The sequence below is a fragment of the Cetorhinus maximus genome, chromosome 4, assembly GCF_964194155.1.
Source record: "Cetorhinus maximus chromosome 4, sCetMax3.hap1.1, whole genome shotgun sequence".
Taxonomy (NCBI): Eukaryota; Metazoa; Chordata; class Chondrichthyes; order Lamniformes; family Cetorhinidae; genus Cetorhinus; species Cetorhinus maximus.
Genome location: NC_135882.1, coordinates 118064927 through 118088631, shown reverse-complemented (window position 1 = coordinate 118088631; position 23705 = coordinate 118064927). Strand labels below are relative to the sequence as shown.

Below are 23705 nucleotides of genomic sequence, written 5' to 3'. Positions count from 1 at the left end.
GGGGCCCGCCCGCCCTCCAAGGGCAAAATTCTGCCCATACTAGCATAAAACAGAAACTTAAACAAAATATCTTCAACCTTTGAAAAAAAAAAGTGCCTTGTATGCCATGCAGTTAAGACATTGCTGAGAGTCTGGAGTCACACGGGAAAGGTGTAAATACATTAGAAGCAGTTCAGAGAAAGTTTATTAGACTAATACCAGGAATGGGCCGGTTGTCTTATGAGGAAAGGTTGGACAGATTAGGGTTGTATCGACTGGAGTTTAGAAGAGTAAGAGGTGACTTGATTGAAATCTTTAAGATCCTGAGGAGTTTTGACAGGATGGATGTGGAGAGGATGTTTCTTCTTGTGGGAGAATCTAGAACTAGGGGTCACCGTTTAAAAATAAGGGTTGCTCATTTAAGAGATGAAGAGAATTTTTTTTCTCAGAAGGTCGTGAGTCTTTGGAACTCTCTTCCTCAAAAGCAGTGGAAGCAGAGTCCTTGAATATTTTTAAGGCACAGCTAGATAGATTCTTGATTAACAAGAGGGTGAAAGCTTATCGGGGGTAGGCAGGAATGTGGGGTTATGGTTATAATCAGATCAACCATGATCTTATCGAATGGTGGAGCAGGCTCGAGAGTCCAAGTGGCCTACTCCTGCTCCTGCTCCGTATGTCAGCCAGACCAGAAAAGAACAGCAAATTTCCTTCCTCAAAGGACATTCGTTAAACAGATGGGTTTTTACAATAGATTCATGGTTACCATTTCTGGGACTAGCTTTCAGTTCCAAATTTTATTCAATAAATTTGAATTCTACCAGCGGTCATGGTAGGATCTGAACCTGTGCCACAAAGGGTTAGCCTGGGCCTCTGGATTACTAGTCCACTGACATTATCACTTTGTTACCATTTCCACCCAGTGAGAGCAGATGGTCAAGCAAGGGCAACATCTGGAATCTGGACTCAAGGGCCAGCAATCTAATGACCAACATCAGTGGATGCATTTTCACATGATATCCCCTACTGACCACAACACCAATCTCCCGTTCTGCTCAATGCACCACAGCCTCATCACCCATCCAGCAGCACTCCCTGACACTCAACACTCACAATTAACATCCAGATACTCCAAGTCACTCTCACACACCTACCAACATTGCCAGTCTCACACCCATCTCCTCCACAAATCTTCAGCTATTCAGCCAAGGCAGGAACATGCCCTCTCTCTCGTCGGACAAAGTGACACACAATAGAAGAGAGCAGTGCAGAACAGAGCGGCAGGGGATGAAGATGCCTACATCTCCTGAGCCCATGGAGAGGGCCCTCTGCATCATGGGCTGGCTGCAATGGGGCCTGTAATATCCAACAGCGCTGAGAACATGATGGATGTTGTCACCTTCCTGCCTTTTGTCCCTTCTCAACTCTCAATTCATCCTCATCCTGCTATTTGGTATGATGAGCAAGATGCTGATGGTATGCCATGGATCTCCTGCTTCGCATCCCACCCTCTGCCCTCACATCAACCTTCTCCTTCCGATTTCCTGATTTCAGAAACCTAAGAATGGCTGCCTGCAGAACACTAGAAAGAGAACACTATCATGGCACTAATGAAGGGGCCCTGTCACTTGATCTGACACTTGCAACCACTAACTCAGAAACTGGCATTGAACTTACCTTAAAGACTAGTATAGAGGCCTGAATTTTCTGGTTGGTGTGCGGGGGTGGGCCCAACTCGCCGACGCGTAAAATGACACATGGTGACGTTGGGCATGCGTTCCAACATCACCGCGCGTCATTCCAATCTTCAGTTCGGCGGGTGCGCACTGGAGTCGGCTGTGTGCCCTCCGAACTGTCAAAGGCCTATTAAGGCCATTTAATGACTAATTGAGCTGATTGTCTGGGCTGCCTGTCCAACCTTAAGGTTGGCGGGCAGGCGAAGAGCCCAGGCGGCCTTTGCATTTCTCATGAAACCTCATCCGCAGGTGGGATGAGGTTTCATGAAGGGCTAATAACTTTAATAAAAATTTTTAATAAAATTCATAGACATGTCCCAGCTCACGTCACATGAGGGGACATGTCCGAATAATTTTTAAAAATCTTTTTTTTTCAGTTTTTCACAATCAAATTAATCTCCCTGAGGCAGCTCTGTGCCTCAGGGAGCTTTCTGCGCTCTTTCGCACACATGCACGAAAGAGTGCAGGCCCCAACACTCCCTCCTCCCCCCACCTGCACAGGTAGCGCTGAGCGCTTCTGGGTGCTCGTCATGCTGGGCGGGCCTTAATTGGCCCACCCACGTAAAATGACGAGCAGCGATCGGCTGTGCACTCGCCCTTGCCCACTCCCACCCAGCCCGCACGACGGGGAGAAAATTCTCCCCAGAGTATCAGCACATGGTAACTCAATGGGTATGAGTGGGTTGCAACCAGGCTAGGTTGAAAGGATGATTCCTTTGCCAACTCACTGAAAAGCGAATTAGCAGAAAAGTATTGTTGCAGAGGATCTAGATGAGGACCTCGATGGCATACAGGAGAATGCTGAATGGACATGCACCCTGAGATGCTGGGTACATTGGCTGACCTGCCTTTCACTGTCAAGGGGCATGGAGGAGTCTGGCTCCTACCTGGCAGAGGGCATCGCACAGAGATTGCGCTCTCCATTGCCTCTATTCCATTTCCCTGTCATGCTGCAGATACAGAGGTACTGGCACTGTGGCCACCAGGCCTGTTGCAGTCTTGGAGGAGCCTGGCTCTAACTTGGCAAAGGGCATTGCACAGAGCTTGCCCTCTCCATAACCCCTGCTCCATCTCCCTGTTGTGTGCAGGCCCAGAGGCACTGGTAATGCGGCAACCATACCTGTTGTTGCCTTTATGCGCATAGATCACCTTCTCCTCTGCCATCCCTGTGAGGACACGGAAACGCACTTTGACAAATCCAGGGACCCAACAAAACACCTCCAGGAACATTCCACTGTTCTTTCAGACACTTCGGAATAGAAAAAGTTCCAAAAATGTAACTCATCTGTAATCTGGGTAGTTAGTCCTCTGGATAACTCAGCTGCAGGGCCTATCTTGCTCTTTCATGCTTCTTTTGTCAAGAGTGGACAAAATTGCCAAATAAAACAGCCTATCTTTGAACTCAACATGACTAATCCCATAGACGATCCATCAGATTCTGAAATGAAGGGTAGTTTTGTGATGGCCTACACCATTTAGGCTTCAGATGGTTCTAATATGGGTACTCTAGAGTAATATTTAATAAACTGTATTTACAAATCAGTTATATATTCAATTACCTCCACAGCTTGCTGCTGCAGTCTTTGTGACTCTGTCTTCAAAATTGTGTCTTCAAGAGATTGCAGGACCTTGCGTTGATCCCCCTCAGTACTCTTTAACTTTTTTAACTCCTCCGTAAGAATCCCTATTTTCTTTTTTAACTCTGCAACATACGCTTGTAATTGGCTTCTAGCTTCTTTCTCTTTCATAAGTAGCTCTTTTAACCTGGAAATTATAAAAAAACAGAAATCTGAATTGAAAATCATGCAGGCATTAAACAAATGTGAAGATTGCATGCCCCAATATTATAGAACTGGTGTATATTGACTAAAGTAACAGCATAATGCAATTGTACTGAAAGGTCTAAAAAGCTGATTAAATAATGCTCATTATTTTGACAACTAGGCCCTTTTGATCACATTTTAATGTAATGTTGGTAAGTTTCCTTTGAATTTTGTCTTTGTTTTTGCAGTTTCCCTTTAAGGGGCTGCTTTTACTTTATCCCTGGTTTTGTTAATTTAGTTTAATTGTTTGACTCAAAAGAGTTACATGTTTACACATGTAATAGTCGTGACATATTGAAAGCATTCTCCAAAAAAAAGCAATCAGCTCACGCACACATAATTTATCCCCTCTTACTGAGGTCAACTACATTTCTTCAGAAGTTCTGCAGTGGTATTTTCTAAACAAGAGGGCCAAACATATACAGGAATGTTAAGGAGTCATCATATCACCCACACCCTACATTTGTAATAATGTACACACCCGCTATTACATAATTGGGGTAATGAGGTATTTTCAAACAATAACGACTTTGTTAATTAATAAGTAAATAATGTCATGCTGGGCTGGCAGGATGTTAAATAGTTGAAAGCTAAATAACATATTTGAGCTCTGTCTCTGCTGAATACAAAACTATTTTGAGAGCAACACGACTGATCATAGTAACAAATCAAAAAATTGTTGTAAGTTAATAAAAATAATTTAACTGCTATATTCCATCATAAGTGACGAATTCCAATATTGGTATTTAAAAATCTTAGCTGTTCCTAATGCGTTAATGCAAACTCAAACTTTGCAGCTTCATAACTAATACCAAAAGAAAAATAAAAAGCATAATTAAATGGTTAACCTAAAATAAATATTTAACTGCGAGAACAAATTATTTATCATTACCCTGTCTTCCAAATGCACCATAAAATAGGCTGGTTCATTTACTATGGCTTTGGTGACAAGACACAGTGGGATCCAGGCTTAAGTATTAAAAGAAAATATTTTAAAAGCCATCCATACTCAGTCAAAATGAAAGTATGTTACAAAAATTAATCACTAATTCTGAGCAGCTCTTGTTAAAATAAATACTACTGGATTTTTATTGATTGAAGAACACAACAATTATAAATTTCTCTTCTTCCATAAATAAGCTGATTTTTCCTTCAAACAGCATTTGCTTTGGAACCAAATATGACACTGCTTGTATTAATGAAGAAAACAAGAAAGCCAGATAAGCTCATTATTAATGCTTGGAATTAGAATTATAAAATGGAAAAAAAATGTCTGATGAACTGTCAGGGTTCCTCTGATCCAAACCCAAGTGGATTAAAAGAAAAATCACTAAATCACAGGAGCAGCAACTAACGAGGACACTTGAGAATTACTGTTTGCCCATGCCAGCACTTGGAGATAACTGCAACTGAATTAACTTAAGCTGGTTCGCTTCTGCTTTTTTTTTATCTACATACACCTTTGTCTCAAAAGGAAAACATACCAGACAGCTATGAGGAAGAGAATTATGTTTAATAGGAGATGGTGCTCTGTCGTTCTTTTGCAGATTATCCTGCAATGTGTTTTCTGTGCTGCAGGATGTAATGCAAATCCTTGAATAGAACAAATGCCTTGTCCCCATAAAAACATTGTGTGCATGCGGGTAGGTGATGCTGTATTATATGTGAAAGCTAAAATATATCTAGTTTGGGGAACAAAGTTTGTCAATAAACTTTGAAAATATTTGAAGGCTATTTGCCACAATATTTACAATTTTAACAAATACTTTTTACTGTTCTTAGTGAAAGTAAAGGCATATTTAATACTTTACTTGAAATATAAAATCTATTTGTATGCAAACTATTTGATATTTTATACATTATATTTTTAACTGCTGTAAATCAGAGGCCAGGATTTCCCATCGGTGAGCGGGGCCCGCTCGTCGATATGTAAAATGACGCACGGCGACGTCGGGCGGAACTCCTGACGTCACCGCGTCCCATTTAAATTTTCAGGAAGGCGGGGGCTCAGCAGAATCAGCTGTGCGCCTGCCGACCTGTCAATGGCCAATTGAGGCCATTGACAGAGTCATTAAACTAATTAATGGACCTGCCCGTCCAACTTTAAGGTTGGCGGGCAGGCCAGGAGCCCCGGCAGGCATTAGGAAAAGCATGAAACCTCATCTACAGACGGGATGAGGTTTCATGTAGGTTTTAAAAAATGTAATTAAAGCGTATTTAAAAGTTATGGACATGTCCCAACTCATGTGACAGTGTCACATAAAGGACATGTCAGGGAATTTTTTTCCCCCCATTTCTCAGACTTTTTATTGTACAGCCGATCTCCCTGAGGCAGCACTTAGCCTCAGGGAGATGAGTGCGCTCTTTCGTGCGCATGTGTGAAAGAGCGCACTCTCGGCTCAGGGAATCCCCCCCCCCCACCGCCCGCACAGGGAGCGCATAACGCTTCCGCACGGACGTCACGCTGGGTGGGCCTTAATTGCCCCCCCCACCACATAAAATGGCGACGCGCCCCCAATCGGGGCGCCTCCGTACACCCGCTCTTAAACATCCCCCCCAATGGGGGGGGGGGAAATTCTGCCCAGAAAATCAAATCATCTGATAAAAGAAGCCTGCTTTACTTGAACTACAGAAATATTTTCATCATTATTTAGGTAGCTAATATAAATAGGATCATACCTTCTTCCATGCTCCTTAGATACTACCTTTATATTCTATTTGTGGCCTTGTCATAAAATGAGACAGGAGCCGGTGTGGTTAAAACTACTATTTTAATTAAGCCACAAAGGTGCTATTGTCAGGGTCAGCCCATTATTGCCATATCAAATTTCACAAAGTCTATAATTAAGATTTTCTTATAGCACACACTGCCTTGTATGTGTCAGGCTTACTTTTTGAATATTTCCTGTTACACCTTGACTTCTACTGTTATAAAACAACATATACTTTGACATATGAGCAAAGATGCTGGACAGCTGCTCATATAATGAAAAATATAAATTATATCCGATTTGTATTACACAAAATAAATCATGAAAGCCAAATCATGGCTTTTTCGTAAACTGACAGCTTTTTAAACATATCTTAATCACTAATATTTTGCCTTAAAATTTCTACTATATATTTATTTCATGAGGTATAAATGCAGTGCTTTGAGGAAAACGATAATCTGGAATTAATTTTAAAAGCAGCCCTTCTCTACAATCTCAAATAGCCACAGGCTTTCTATTGGATTTAGGGTGAGAATTTTTTTTTTTAAATTGGCGAAGAAATAAACAGATTTGCTTGGTCAGAAATGACAGTACATCAATCACTTTAAGTTGTAAAGTTCCAAGCTCAGTGCTGCAAAACCTCACAATTCATCTTCCATTATTCCACAATCTCTGCTACAACACTCCTAGTACTCCTGCATACTCCCCGCCAAAGTTCATGCACACTGGCACTGCTAACCCAGTGCACCTACATCTCAAGACCGCTGTCCTAACATTACCACAACCCAGCATCCTAACCCATCTATTCTTCCTCCCAACATATCGCTCAATGGCCCTACTCCCTGACCCGATGACCCACTCCACACTTCATATCACATCCCTCCACTCTTCCACACCTATCTTCACTGTTTCCAGATCTTTGGACGATCCTACGCACACTAAAACAACTTCTCTCCCTCAGTACTACTAATATGCCTCCTACTGACCTTTAACCTGAAATATCACTCCTACTATCATCTTGTGTAGCCTGGATAAAAAAAGACAGATCATGGAAAGGATACAGAACAGAGAAAGAGGGAAAAAGTGCAAATGCAGAACATGGTACAGCATTCTGGATTAATATGGACCGGCTGCTTTAATTGTTAGACATTTCAGAATTTAAAATTATCAATTACAGAAGCAAACCTGTTTCCAGGCCAATTAACGGGCTGTTTCCCTAAAATTCTGATTATTGATTATCTTCCCTCTTGGGGGCAGGTTTGGCAGCTGGAAACATTCCGGACCTCTATTCCCCGGCCCTGGAGGGAAAATCCAGTCCTTGGTTTCTCTCTCCCTCCTTTGTTGAATAATGGAGTGATATTTGCAATTTTTCCATTTCAAGGCACAATTTTTAGAGCTAAATACCATAGAAAATTTATGACCAAAGCACCTCCAATTTTCGCACTTTTCTTTAATACCCTGGGGTATGTATAGACATCTGTAGATGCTCACCACCACCTTCTTAAGGGCAATTAGGGATGGGCAACAAATGCTGGTCATATCCCATGAAATAATAAAAAAACCTCCTTTATCCACCATGCTAGTGACTTCAGAATATCAACCAGATTAGACACACATAAGGCAGAATCATCCCAGATTTGCACTAAGTGCGGTAGCAGGAGGGTAAAATGACATCTTACCCAGCATCCGCAATGGCGACTTTACACGCCATATCGTCCCAAACCTGCCACATTAATTATGCATTCCCGGGAAACACGCCTTTTCCATGGCAGGCAGGCACTCATTCGCCCGCCATGCTATCACCTCGCCTGGCGCCACATTTAAAGTGTAGCCGTGTGCACATCTCTCAGTGCTTCCAGCCCAGGGCTGCCATGGAAGATAGGATGGCCCCAAAAGGCAAAAAGACTGCAGCTCTGCTTCAGTGACGCATTCCCCGAGCACCTTTTGAACACAGTGGAGGCTTGCCTTGATGTCCTCTACCTGCTTCTTGGCCGTAGGAAGGGCATAAACATCACTAATCTGGCTTGGGAGGCGGTGGCAGCGGTGGTCAGTGTGAACGCCATGCAAAAGAGGATAGTTACCCAGTGCCACAAGAGGATGAATGATTTTCTTTGTTCTGCCAGGATAAGTCACTCTTCTCATTACTCTCAACTCACACACTCACAAACCCATCACACATCCACAGGGCCCTCACTCACTGCCAGTTCAAGGGACATCACCATTCACTCTCTTACACACACCTTCATTGTCCTCACCCCGTTCATGAGACCACTCACCACCCACAAATGCCAGGCATACTTATCATTTGGCCTGGCAGGCATCCTGCTTACACTCACTCCATCTCCATTCATGCAGGACAAGCTGGCACACAACAAGAGGGGGAGATCGCAGACTGGTGGAGGAATGGCTGAAATCAACGTCCACATGGACTTTGAAAACAGAGCTATCCAGTTGGCCGGCGAGGATCTTGACCATTCCCGTGCTGACGTTGAGGTCAGTGGTGCTCTATCAAGTGAGGATCCAGCAGTGCAACATCCATCAGACAACCATGCTGAGAGTGACGTGTACTGTTTCGCAGGCCACTGCCATGCACTAATTACCTCTCCTTGCTTTCGCAGGCACTTCTTGGAAACAGCCGACAGAGTCCCAGACCCAGGGCGTCCAACCAAGCCCCGACAAAAGCTCAGAAGAGGATCCACTGAAACCCTCCATGAAGACCCGTCACAGCGCTCACCCACACCCTCCACCAGCGCAGAGACACACACTTCAGTGGAGCCTAACTTTACAGCAGCCTCGGGATCATAATCTGATGAGCACATCGCACTTTATGATCCAAAGCAGGCAGTGGCAGGGACATCCCAGGTGTCCGGCACTCGGAGGACGGCTGGAGGCCAGAACATTGCTGAGCCTGAGTCAGATGACGAGCCTCTTGACTTGGTCATGTCACAGTTGCTGGAGCTGCAAAGACAAGCTAGGGAACATCAGGAAGGGATGTCCACTGCACTCCTCAGGTTGCAAAGCACAATGGAGGAGCCGATCTGCCTTCAGGCTGAGGTGATAGCACCGGCATACCAACGCACCGAGGCAAACACTGTTAGGACGGCGGCCGCCATGGGGACCTTAGTCCAGGTCGTCGCTCCTGCACTGCAGTGTTGGCTGAATTCCATCACTGATGCCATAGTTGGCCTCCAACAGTGTGTACGTGAGAGGGGTGCAGTACAGCCCAATCTCACTCTAGCTACCCCTTCTCCTAAAGGAGTCAGCCAGGGGCCCTTGGGCACCCATAGGGAGGAGGATCAGCAGGTGTACCTGCCGGGGCCATCCAACCAGGTGATTCTGGAAGTGCCCGGCCCATCCAAATCTCCTCTTCCTGTGACCTCAGCAGCTCCAGCTCCACAGGCTGAGGAGGGTGCCACTGTCACATAGTGGGACCCCGAAAGCAGGCTGGGGCTCTCCAGATCTCAGCCCTCCAGAGGAGCTCACCAAGTTCATAATAGGCAGAGAGTAGTAGTCAGCAGGCTGCCTCCACCTCCATTGTGGATGCACGGCCAGCACCAAGATGTAGCAGCTGGGCTAGGAAGGTTAAGAAGGTGTATCTCTTGTAGAGTTAAAACAATTAACTAAATTAACAATAACAGGGGAGAAATCAAGCACAGCCCCTAAGTCAGGTCAGCTGTAAAATCAAGGAAAAACTTTAAAGGAACCTTACAAACATCAAACTAAGATGTGATTAAAGGGGTCAACAAAACACCCCAGTCCCCGCGGTGCCCACCGGGCACGGAAAGCCTCGATGGTGCCGGCAGACACCGCGTGCTCCCTTTCCAGGGACATCCGGCCGCGAACGTAGCCGCGGAAGAGGGACAAACAATTGGGCGGGACTCCCCCGTCGATCGCCCGCTGCCTGGACCTGTTGATGGCCAACTTGGCCAGGCCCAGGAGCAGGTTCACGAGGAGGTCCTCCTCCTTCCCGACCCCCTTCCGCACCGGGTGTCCGTAGATCAGGAGCGTGGGACTGAAGTGCAAACAAAATAGTAACAAAAGATTTTTTAAATAACTAACAAGGGAGTGCAGCCTAAGACACCCTATATAAGGTGTAACTCTTTTGAGTCAAAACAATAAACTAAATTAACAAAAACAAGGGAGAAATCAAGCACAGCCCCTAAGTCAAGTCAGGTGTAAAATCAAGGAAAAAAACTTTAAAGGAACCTTACAAACATCAAACTAAGATGTGATTAAAGGGGTCAACAAAACACCCCAGTCCCCGCGGTGCCCACCGGGCACGGAAGGCCTCGATGGTGCCAGCAGACACCGCGTGCTCCCTTTCCAGGGACATCCGGCCGCGAACGTAGCCGCGGAAGAGGGACAAACAATCGGGCGGGACTCCCCCGTCGATCACCCGCTGCCTGGACCTGTTGATGGCCAACTTGGCCAGGCCCAGGAGCAGGTTCACGAGGAGGTCCTCCTCCTTCCCGACCCCCTTCCGCACCGGGTGTCCGTAGATCAGGAGCGTGGGACTGAAGTGCAAACAAAATAGTAACAAAAGATTTTTTAAATAACTAAAAAGGGAGTGCAGCCTAAGACACCCTACATAAGGTGTAGTTGCGCAGCCTGGGCACAGATGTTAATCACTTGTACATAATGTTCACTATTGTAAATAAACTGTCAACAGCATCTCCTTGCCTATAGCTCCTTGTTCTGATGAGCAGTGTCCGTGTCACTCAGGTGTGAAACCTGGTTCCTGCACAATACAAAGGCAGGTGTCTCAGTCCAGGGCCTCTTCCCTGTGCTTTGTGCAGCCTTCAGTCCAGTGATGGTCCGGCCTCACACTCCCTGGACATATTACTGATACCTGCACCTCAACAGTGCTTGTCATTGCTGCCACAATGTCGTGGGCAGGCATCATAGAGTTCTGTAATTCTGTGTGTGCTCTCAGCACCTTTAAGGTGGGGCTGACGCCCATGTCTTCAACAACTGTGACCAGTGACACTGTGCTCCTGAAGGGGTCAGCTGCTGAAGATGGACAAAGGGCCAGATGCTTTTAAAGTTTCATGACTGCATCTCTATGGTATGACCCTGATAACACAGCGCAAGTGTGCTGCCCTTGGCCAGACAGGAGTCAGACATTCTCAGAGGCTATGAAGATCTGTGGCGTGTCCTCACTGCATAACGTCATCATCCTCCCGCAATCGAGTGACTATTAGGGCCTCCACTACGTCGCCACGACAGAAGCATTATCACAAAGGATATGTGCACTGCCATACGTCAGGCTGGAGTCAGACATTCACAGATGCAATGTGAGGATCTTATGGTGACTCCTCACTGCATGTTGTCATCGTCTACCACAAATCTAGCAGCTATGAGGGCCCCCCGAGCGTGCCTGCCTCGTCTGGCCAGTGCGAGGGCCTCATCGCCGTCATTGTTGCCTTCGAGGGCCTCCTCACCATTGATGTCCTCCTCATTGCAGACGTCCAGCTCCTCCTCAGCCAGCTCCTCTCCCTGTTGCAGCGTCAGGCTGTAAAGGGCACAGCCAGCGATGACGATGCGTGACGCCCTCTGTGGACTATATTGCAGGCCCAACCAGACCGGTGCAGGCACTGGAACCTCATTATCAGCATCCCGATGGTTTGCTCCACCAAGCTGTGAGTTGCAGCATGAGCCTCATTATACCTTCCCCCTGCTGCAGTCTGAGGCCACCACACGGGTGTCATCAGCCACATCCTCTGCGAGTAGCCCTTGTCCCCGAGGACCAATCCCTGCAGCCTCTGTGGGCCCTGGAAGACGGCAGGAATCTTCGACCACCTGAGAATGTAGGAGTCATGCACACTCCCTGGAAACTGTGCGCAGACCTGCAGGATACACCAGCTCTGCATTCAGCAAATGGAAGCCCTTGCGGTTGACATTAGTTGACTGCGTGTTGCGACGGGGATCTCAGCACCACTTTCGAGTGCAGTCGATGCACCCTGCACCTGTAGGGAACCTGGGATCTGGGCAAATCCAATCTATCTTGCATCCTGGCTCTCCTGGTCCCGGGCAAATTGCACAAAGTTGAGTGCCCTCGCAGAGATGGCATCCATGACCTCATGGATGCATTTGTGGGTGGAGGCTTGTGATAACCCACAGAGGTCATCTGTGGAGTCCTGAAAGAAATTTCTACTGGTGTAGAAATTGAGCACCGCAGTCACTTTCACGGCCACTGGCAGTGGATGCCCTCCATGTCCACGTGGCGCCAAATCCTGCAGTAGTTGGCAGAATGACCAACCAGTTTGTTAGACATGCGCAGTCTTCGGTGACACTGGTTCTCTGTCATCTGCAGGAACGAAAGGTGGTGTCTATAGATCCTGGGTCTAACTAGGTGCCAACCAGCAACGGCTCGCTGTGGCTCTTCGGTGGCAGGTACAGGAGCCCCAGCCTCCCCTTCTTCCAGAGGGTGCTGCTCCTCCCTCTGCGCAGCTAGGTGCCTCAGTCACTCTTGTCTCCATTGTCTTCGCTCTCTGTATGCCACAAGACATACAGCTAGTTCTCCAGGCTCCATGCTCCTGATGTACTCCTCTTGCAGGATGAAAGAGAGAGATGCGTGGGTTAGCATGGGTGCACTAAGAACCTATCTTGTTTAAGTCTGAAGGCCCATTAATGCATCCCGTAGAGTGCTGGCCACCACTTGAGATTTGTGCGTTGCATTGGCTGCCCGAAATCCCACCCACCTCCACTCCACTTCACCTGACCAATTGGCAGCAGCTTTTCCCACTGGACTGCATGCTGTGCTCTCAGCTCAGGCACAGACATTCTCCTAACCTGCACTGCAAGGCTGCACTGTAAGCTTGAACCATGGGGGAGGCTGGTCCAAACCGGGATGATGACTTTGCAAGGGATTGTGAGCACCTCCACCAGTGATTGCTCCATGGCCAGCTTTAGCAAGGAGATTGTACAATGTGCCCAGTCGTCCAATTGTTCTGCAGTCCACTAAAATGCCCATTAGTTAGCAGTCTGTGCCTGAGGGGTGAAAAGCTCAGGAACACTTGGTGGCACTTTGATGCCTCTGTGTTGCTTGAGTGGGCAGATAAGTTAGAGGCCCAACTCCAATCGTATCAATGTGGCTGCGCTTGAACTGTCTCAGCTGCAGAGGAATGTCACTTTATATAAGGTGTGCCTAATGAGTGGCCACTTCCCTCACCCACCCCACACGTGCTTGTATGCTACCTTCAACTGCAGGGCAGCTCTTGCACTGTGTTTCCACCCACCCAACGTGCCTCAACCTTGAAGTCCAACAGGCATCCCTTGTGAGCAGTCCACAACGTTACTGTACACTCACTTCCGAGTTCCCCTCAAAGTGCAGCCCGCCAAGTGCACGCCTTTTATATGCTGATGTGAAACACGTCGGCGTGATGTGGGCAGACAATCCAGCGCGGGGGGGGGGGGGGGAGGAGGAGAGAGCGGACGATTACGACGATTCTGGCGGGCTGGCCTTATAATGACTGATGTATTATAATGAGGTTCCCCACGGGAAACGCGGCCCACCATTGATGGACAATCGCAAACTGGTTTCACGTCGTCGTGAAACCGTTTTTTGGCCTTCTCGCCATATTGCCCATTTACGCCGCTGAGCACACCAGACGCCAGTGGGCACGGATGATTCTGCCTATATCAAGTTAATTTGTAATGCATAAACTGTTCCTTTGAAAGTCCAGGTAAAGCTATCAGGGCCAGCTGTAACATATATACTGGTACATGCCATATTGTGAAATAAATTATATGAGCATTTTAAAAAAAATATTTTAAAAACAGACTAACTGCAATTGCTATTTTTGTAAACCAATTATACTCTGCCAAAATATTCCATTAAATGTTGAACTTCCTTTTCAACACCAAAAACTTGCATTTATATACTGACCTTAACGTAGTCAAACATTCCAAGGTGCTTCACAGCAGCATTATCAAAAAAAAATTGGTACTGTGCCACATAGAGCAATATCAGGTCATATAACCAAAAGTTTGGTCAAAAAGAGTTGGGTCTTAAGGACCATTTTCAGGGAGGAAAGTGAGGTGGACAGGCAGAAGAGATGCAGAGAAAGAATTCCAGGGTTTAGGACTTCGGCAGCTGACAACACAAGCAGCAATTGTAAGGCAATTAAAATCAGAGATGCTCAAGTGGCCTGAAGCAACGCAAATATTTCGGAGGCTTGTGTGGCTTGAGGAGATCACAGAGATAAGGAGGAGCAAAGCCGTGGAGAGATTTGAAAACAAGGATGAGAATTTTTAGATCAAGGCATTGTTTAATTTAAACAGGAACCAATCTAGGTCAGTGAGTATAGGGATGATGGGTTTGCAACAGTTGGTGAGAGTCAGGCCATGGACAGCAGAGTTTTTGATAAGTTTAAGTTAATGGAAGGTGGAATTACTCCACATTTCCAAATTATATTTGGTAAATCACAGCAACTAATATGATCTTACTTTTTTGAAGAATATTTTAGAATTGACCTGCTGCAGTATCTCATCCATTCTTTCCCTAATTCATTTCATTACTTCATTTACAGTGTTCTTCTAAAAGACTGCAGAGAGTAGATTTATGTGAATACATGGAAGCTTTGTGACCTTTGCAGATTTTATAGAACAAATTATCTTCTACAGTCTGTTTTGTCTGTTAATGGAAGTTTATATACCATGTACAAAACGCATGGGCAGAATTTTACGGTTCCGCCGAGGTCAATGGATTTTTAAACGGCTCACCGAATCTTACTGCCCCGCCAAAACAGGGCTGTAAAATTCTGCCCTATGTCTCCATGAATTAAAATGTTTGCTTGTAAAACTATGTGCATCATTGATCAGAAAAGTCTAGAGAAGCGTAATATAAACATAATTACCCTTTTTCCTTTGGCATTATAAAGTGAACAGTAAATATTCAATAAGTTGCTCCAGTAAATACTAATATATCAACCCATCAGATTCATTTAAAAAATTTTTTTATTATGCACAATCGATAAGCATCGCGAAATGAAGTGAAAATGTTCAGCTTTATAATTCCTGCGAATATGAAACAATTTCAGCAAGATCAAATTTGCAATTTAGCAAAGTCTTTGTATTATATTCTTCATCATTTCGTGATTAATAGGTTGTAATATAAAGTATTTAAATACAACCCGGTTATTATTGAAGTATTTCTTTGTACTTCCTTGATTTATTTTTTGATTTATACCCTGTCCCAGTGTAGCTACTGTTAGGGGCCCTATAAACAACTCCCACCAGTGACTTCTTTCTTTTGCTATTCCCTGTCACCACCCAAACAGATTCGACATCTTCCAAGCTAAGAACATTCCTCAGTACTGTACTGATTCATCCTTTATTAACAGAGTTACTCCACCTCCCTATCCTTCCTTCCCATCCTCCAAAATGTCAAATACCCTTGAATATTCAGTTGTTAGCCTTGGTTACTTCGCAACTACGTTTCTATGATGGCTATCATATCATGCACGTTTATTTTTATTTGTGCTATCAATTCATCCATCTTCTTATGAATGCTGGGTACATTCAGATAAAGAACCTTTAATTCTATCTTTTCTACCATTTTGCCTCACTCTGATCTTATTTGCTGGTGCACTTATGTTTTTATGCTCTGTCAGGCAAGTGGAAGTGGACTTGCCCCCGACATTTAAGCTGAGGTGCGGGGAGTCCGTACTCAGCGTATAATCCAGCCCCAACTTCCTCACCAACCCCGAGGAAATGTCTTTAACCTTTGCGCCAGGTAGGCAACACAGTCTTCGGGACTCATGCTTTTGGCTATAACGAACAGTATCTATCCCCCTAACTATACTATCCTCTACATTCCTTTTTACTCCCCACACTTGTTTGGCCCCCTGCACCACAGTGCTGTGGTCAGTTTGCTCATCCTCCCTGTAGTCCCTGCTCCCATCCACACAGGTTGCAAGAACCTCAAACCTTTTGGACAATCACAAGGGATGAGACTCCTCCATTGCTACCTTCTGGATCCCCAAATCTGCCTCGTTTGTAGTCACGCCCTCCTGCCCCTGACCATGGATCTGAAGTATCTAGCCTCAGGGGTGTGACTGTCCCCAGAACAAAAGGTCCAGGTAAATTTCCCCCTCTCTGGTGCATCACAGTGGCTGAAGCTTGGACTCCAGCTCATTAACTCTGAGCCAAAGTTCCTCAAACTGCAGACACTTTCTGCAGATGTAGTTGTCGTGGATCACATTGGTGTACACCATTACCCACATACTACAGCTGCAACACATCCCCTGTCTTGCCCTTTTTATTGTGTTTTATTTAACTAATTAGGTTTAGAAATATCACTATAACTATTTGTAGTTATATTAAATAGTTTAACTAGTTAAGCTATAAATTTAATACATATATCTCCCTAGTACCAATTTAAACCACTACCTCAGTTTAGAGAGAGAAAAAACTTTAAACCACATCAATCAATTGCCTACCCGCTCACCTAATAGTGTGGATATGGGCATCTATTTTGTACAAAACACAAGTAAAAATTCAGGCAACAAAATTATAAGATAACAAGATCATAAATTTAAATTAATGGTCACCTTTTGGATACTCTTGAGTTATCAACTTGCAGAATACAAGTACATACCTTAGTACATATTGACTCAGTTGAAACATAAAAATATAAAGTTGAACTAGCAATTCCAAACAGTAGAAAAGTTTCGGCTAAGAACATCACTAGATGGAAGTGTCTCACGATAGACTCAGCAGCTATATTACCAACCTGTCTGGCAAATGATCCAACTGGGGAAATGGGAGAAGTTGTCCCAGGCCCTGGCAAATTCTATCCTGGGAGAAGGAGTTGTGGGGTGGTTAGTGTACAGCCACCAAAAATTGGGGGTCATGGTTGACAATATCACTATGTCAGAAAATTTACTGACATTCAAAGCGTATGCCGCATGCATTACTGTTTAGCATGTGTGTGGAGAATTATAAATAAACACTCAGATATAACACATTAGCAGGGAACCAAACAAGAATGAAGGGAGGGAGGACTTTAAGGGCATAACATGCCAGTACGAGAATGAACCTAACATTTAGCAAATGCTGAAGTGAGTTTGACACTAAAATTTATTTGGTTTCACAACATTTTTCACCCCTTATACCTCTGTAACCCAATCCAGCCTTACAACCCCCTGAAATATCAGCATTCTAATTCTGATTTATTGCGCATTCCTGACTTTGTGTTCCACCACTGACGGCCACGCCTTCAGTTGCCTATGCTCTAAGCTCTAGAATTCCTTCCCTTCTACTTCTCTACCTCTTCTTTAAAATGCTGCTTAAAACTCAGCTCTTTGACTAACATTTTGCTTACCTGTACTAATATCTGCTTGTGTGGCTTGGTATCAGATTTTATTTGATGATGCTCCAGTGAAATGCCTTGGGACATTTTAGCACATAAAAGGCACTATATAAATGTAAGTTGTTGTTGCAGATTATGCTTAGAATTTGCATTTGCGTGCTGGGGGTTACCCACATTGCAGCCTTGAGGTCACAATAGGGCATCATTTATTCAAGTCAACTGTTGGTTTTATTTACCAGTAATTGTTTATTACCATAATATAATTAACTTTTGTGTCTAGGTACAATTTTATTTAAGATTTAAACAGAAATGCAGTACCTAGAATTTATAAATAGAACTATGTCCTAATATTTCATAAATAAAGCACAATATTGTCTTTATTATCTTGAACCAATTTTTAAAAGCAGTTCATTGTATTACTAAAAGCAAAATAATTTTTCCCATAGGGCAACATTTTCCCCCCGTTGTGGGGGGATGTGCGGGAGCAGGTGGGTTCCCAATCGGCGCCCCCACTTGGGGACGTGCTGCCATTTTACGTGGGCAGGCCAATTAAGTGCTGCCTCAGGGAGATCGGCTCAAATGTGAAAAGCAGTTTAAACAATAGAAAAAAATTTTGCTGCCATGTCCCCTCATGTGACACTGTCACATGAGTTGGGACATGTCCATAACTTTAATTTCAAAATATTCTGAAATTTTTAAATCCCTCAGGAAACCTCATCCCACCCGTGGATGAGGTTTCATGTTTTTTCAGAAGCCCGCTAGGGCTCCCAGCCTGCCCGCCAACCTTAAGGTTGTACGGTCAGGTCCATTAATGGTTTCAATTACTTTTTTAATGGCCTTAATGGGCCGTTGACAGGTCGGCAGGCGCGCAGCCGAGTTGGCTGTGGGCCCGCTGACCTAAAAATGTAAGTGACACGGGGTGACGTTGGGACGCCTGCCCGACGTCACCCTGCGTCATTTTATGCGTCGGCAAGCAGGCCCCGTCCCCTGCTCGCCGACTGGAAGATGCAACCCATAAAGTGCAAGAGACATTCTGAGAACTTTTTAAACTTGGCTAGACTTATGCTATAGTTTGTGTGGATCCCAAGTGGTGTGTGTGGGATACTATGTCCTGAAGGTGGTCTCACACACTTTGGCTTTAGTCTACTCTACAGTCAGATCATTTATATGACTCTTAAGTTACATTGCCACTTTTCAGTGTTTTTAGATACACTTAACTCATAAACTGTATTATAGTAGCACTGTAAATTTCTGAGAATAAAAAGGCAAGTGTTATTCAGGTACCTGTCTGTGGTATGTACAGCCATGTCATGAAAATTCCTTTTCTCGTTAGCCTGATTTTGTAATTCTTTTGTATGGTCCATCAACTCTTTCACAGTTTGTTCTGCCTTCCATCTCATCTCTCGTTCTTGGTCCAACTCTTGAATAAGTACCTAAAAGGAAAGTAATCACGGCTGCTAGATTTATATTGGAAAATGTTAATTGGAAGTCTTCCCGTTACAAAGAAAGAATACATTTGCACATTCTTTGTGTATTTCATGTCCTGATGACTTCCAAAGCACCTTAGTAAATGAAATGCTTTTAGGTAGACACAAGTGGCAAAAAACTTGCATAGAGCAAGATCCCACAGGCAGCAAAGGAGATAAATGATGATTTAACTTGTTCTGCTGGTTAGTTGAAAGATGAATCTTGGCAAACACCTCACGAACGCTCTCTGCTCCTTTTTATTATTACTACAATGCAGTAATACTACGCTACAACTTAGATTATGTGCTCCTAGAGCGTGGCTTGAACCTGCAACTTTCCGAGTCTGAGATGGAAATCTTACTATACTGAGCTAAACTGAACTATATTATTTTAAAATTACAGTAATGTAATTGGATTACATTTATATTTGTCCAATGGGTATAGCATGAACAAAAAGCATTCCATTATCTAGTTTTATTTGGATAGTTTCAATCCTTCTAAAAGCACTTTTTATTTTTCTATTTTACAAAGCAGCATACAATTTAACTACTGCTTTGAACCACTTTTGAAAATGACCCAACAGATTAATGAGATATAGATATGTGAAGCTTGCTGCATATGCATATACCTGATTGTCTGTCAACAATCTGTGCCTACAACCATAAGCTCCAGTCTATATAACTATGAGAGTAACAAAGTACTTCCATATCTATGTAATTTGGGAGAAAAAACGGAACTTCATTTTCTATCTAATTAGACATACTTTTGTTTTAGTGGCATATTTTTTATGACCTTCAGTCGCATTATTTGAGACCTTTGCTTGGCATCTTGAGACACTGCTATGGCATGTTAAAGAAATGGCTTGAACACATCTCCGATCTCCTCCAGTCATGTCACTAGAAAGCAACATAACTAAATTAGTGCTTCAGCCTAACCTGGAGGCCAATAAGAGCCTAAGCTGGGAGATTTTAGTACCACTCATTGCTGCTGTGTAATCAACAAAAACCTTTTTCTATGCTCAAAATCATGTGTTCTTGAACAATGTACATTGCTAAAACAGAATTACCTGGAAAAACTCAGCAGGTCCGGCAGCATCGGTGGAGAAGAAATCAGTTAACGTTTTGAGTCCTCACGACCCTTCGGCAGAACTGTACATTGTACAGAATGTACATTGCTAGCTATTCTTGAACCAATTTAAAAATGAACATTAGTTTTATTACCCTATAGGTGGACTCCTCAGTCAAACTTGTTTTCCTGCTGTCTTGTGACTTGTGTTGAGTTTTTTGTTTTGTTGACATACTCCTGGGTGTGCATCCCACTATTCGAAGCTCAGCAGATTCTACAGTTGAACTGCTAGAGAATTCTTCACCTCTGGGCTGGTTGTTAGAGGATTTTAATTTCTGCATGCAGGGCTGTTTGTCCCTGAGACAAAAGCAATCATTTGTGTTACACTTTCATAACATTTTTCAGCAAAGGAGGACATACTGCACATCACACCTGCAATGGCTCTCTAAAAGAACTGTGCATTTAGTCCTATTCACTTGCTTTTCCGCAATACTCATTTAAAGTTTTCTTTTCACAATCTCTGTGTAAAAACATTTTTCCTATTCCCTCTCATTCATTCTGGTGATCTTATATTTATAGCCCCTGTGTATCAACTTTTTAAAATTATCAATCTAACACTTGTTAAAATTAAATTGAAGGTACAGAATACAACTTAATATGTCTGAAAATTAACACCCAACTAAACATTCATGCTAACTTAAAAAAACTCATTGATGTCTAAAAATTGTGGTCTGCTCATTAGTTGTAAGATTGAGTATGTGTCAACAGCAATTCGCTCCTAATAGGTAGAAGATACAGTCCAAGTTATTAGAGCTACTCCAAACAGAAAATAATCATGTTAAATATCCACACTGAAGTCAATGCTGCAAAAACAAATTGCTCTATTTATTGTAGTGGGGTCTCCATTAAGAGATCCATCAAATGTTTTCCATTAACAGCTATGGGGAAAAGAAACGTAAATTTGTATCAAAACATTCAACAGCATTTAAGGGTGAGGAAAGAGGCCTGCAATAAAAACTACTGTTAGAAAAATAATCTAGAACTTTAAATACAAAATACAGCTTAATTACTGAAACAACAACTTGCATTCATATAATGTCTTTGACACAGACCGAGGAGGTGGTGTGGTGATAATGTCACCAGACTAGTAATCCAGAGGCCCAGACTAATGCTCAGGGGACACGAGGGTTAAATTCAATTAACATATCTGAAATACAAAGCTAGTGTCAGGAATGGTAACCATGATAACTATCAACGATTGTTGTAAAAATCTATCTGGTTCACTAATTCCCTTTAGGGAAGGAAATCTGCTGTCCTTACCCACTCGGCCTACATGGGACTCCAGATCCACAGCAATGTGGTTGCTTCTTAACTGCCCTCTGAAATGGCCTAGTAAGCCACTCAGTTCAAGGGCAATTAGGGATCGGCAACAAGTGCTGGCTTGCCAGTGACCTACACATCTTATGAATGAATTAAAAAAGCAGAAGAACTGTTGGCAAGGATTAGGGAAGGATTAGGAAAGATTGAAGCTTGGTCAAGAGGATAGTAAGAAAGCAGGAAGAGCAACATCAAGGAAAGAATGATTTAGGGGTGAAGGGGAGGCCGAGACTTTTGAAGGTGGAACAGGATGTCCAAGGGAGACCAAAGCCAGAGGATCAAAGCACATGGAATTTGGCATATGGCTGGGTTAGTACTAAACAAGGCTATGGAGTGATATGTAAACGAGGATGTAGGTTCTGACTATGGACATTGAAGGACAGAAAACCTACATCAAACAGTGGTCAGGAATTTTCCAGCCCCGTTGCGGCGGGGGGGTACCCACCGTGGATGAGGCAGCGCCCCAGCCAGAAGTCCATTGACTGGTGGCAGGACTGGAAGATCGCGGAGGCAGGCGGGTGCGGAAAATCCCGCCGAGTGAATGGGACAAGTCAGCTATTGTCAAACACACAACTTAAAAACCACCACATCCAGTAGTCCAATTCTAAACTTATCTCACTCATCACACACTGGCATACAAGATGCGTCGGGGAGCTATGGTGATCTACCAACACCACACTATCCCCTCAGACAGCGCCCTTCTCATCAGTGACATCTAGCTACCCTTACTCAAGAAACAGAGAACCATCCATTCTACACAGACAACCAACCAGCAGCAAGAATGTTAACATGAACTGACCTATTACAAATGCAATAGCCTGACTAATCAACAGTAAGATCCCATCTATATTCCCATCCTCCACTATATATAACTACCTCTCATCTGCTCCAGTCATTCCTCCAGATTATAGGCAGGGTATGCTGCCTGAAATGTTGAGGCCTATCAGTTCTTCCAAGGGAATCTTTTAAAGTAACAATTGTTCTTTCCAGAGCAAAATTTTACATGGTACAACTGTAAATTTGTTTCCTCAATGTTACAGCTCTCACCATAAAAACCTTCAAACCACTTTCATATGAATCCCATGACTGAATTGTGTACAAAGTGTCCAGGCAGAAATGTGATTTACTCCTATTTGCTCTGTTGAACTTCAAACTTGCATATACATATATTTGAATTATTGTGAATTTTAACTTCAAATTTTGATAATTACTCAACTGTAAAACAATGATTTGGCTAAAAGCAGGACATCTAAAAATTACAAATGAGTTTCCAAGCTACTGGTGAATTTTTGGAGTTATCAATGATATAAGTGTGCATTGAAGAGGGAAGACATCAACCTGCACTGTGAATTGTAAAGGATTCTGTTTGACAAATGTATTGAAAAATTGGAATGAGTGGAGAGACTTACGATTAATGTATGAAAGCGATTATTATGACAAGTGATTGGCCCATTATGAACTGTTCCACAAACCTTTCTTATTTGTCTTTAATGTTTTGCTGACTGGTTTGTTTCTGAACTAAGTTTGATATTGTAGGAAAAGACCATGGGCGGAATTGTCCCAGATTTGCACAAAGTGCCGTAGTGGGCTGGAAAAGGGACATTTTACCCGCCGGCCACAATGGCGGGTTTTCACACCGTATCGTCCCATTCCAGATGTGTCCTGTCTCATTAATAATGCATTCCTGGTAAACACGCAGGCTCACTGGTGGGGCAGCCTATGATTTGCCTGCCCACCATCACCTCTGCCACTCTCTTCTTCTTCTCTGGTCTCTGTATGCCATGCGGCATACAGCTAAATCACCAGGCTCCATGATCCTGATGTTCTCCACTTGCAGGATCAAAGAGAGAGATGTGTGGGTTAGTATAGGTGTAATAAGAATCTCTCTTGGTTAAGTCTGAAGGCCCCATCATGCATGCAGGAGAGTGCTGGCCATCACTTGGATGGCCAGTGTGTAGTGTGCTCATTGACTGTCCGAAACCCCACCCATCTCTGTCCCCCTCCACTTGGCCAATTGGCGGCAACTTCAGCAACTGGACTGCATGCTGTGATTTCAGCTCAGGCTGTGCTGTTCGCTTGAATCATAATGGATACTGGTCGAAACATTAATAAAGACATTGCAAGAGGCTGTGAGCGCCTCCACCAGCGACTGCGCCATGGCCACCTTTCGCAAAGGGATTGTACAACTTGCCCAGTCGGCCAATTGCACTGATGCCCCCCAAAACGCACATTAATC

General features: G+C 43.9%; 1 protein-coding gene and 1 long non-coding RNA gene across 8 annotated transcripts in view; one reads left to right on the top strand and one right to left on the bottom strand.

The window, feature by feature from the left end:
- Positions 1–23705, bottom strand: part of lrrcc1 (leucine rich repeat and coiled-coil centrosomal protein 1) — a 226077-nt gene that overhangs the window by 108490 nt on the left and 93882 nt on the right. For all 7 annotated transcript variants that reach the window (XM_078540669.1, XM_078540675.1, XM_078540673.1 and 4 more), the window contains 3 exons: positions 20248–20449; positions 18845–18993; positions 3272–3476 (listed from right to left, as the gene is read on the bottom strand). In XM_078540669.1, the coding sequence (XP_078396795.1) occupies positions 3272–3476; positions 18845–18993; positions 20248–20449 (556 nt within the window). The remainder of the gene's footprint in view (positions 1–3271; positions 3477–18844; positions 18994–20247; positions 20450–23705) is intronic.
- Positions 1–23705, top strand: part of LOC144679837 (uncharacterized) — a 216087-nt gene that overhangs the window by 190173 nt on the left and 2209 nt on the right. The gene's annotated exons all lie outside the window — the stretch shown is intronic.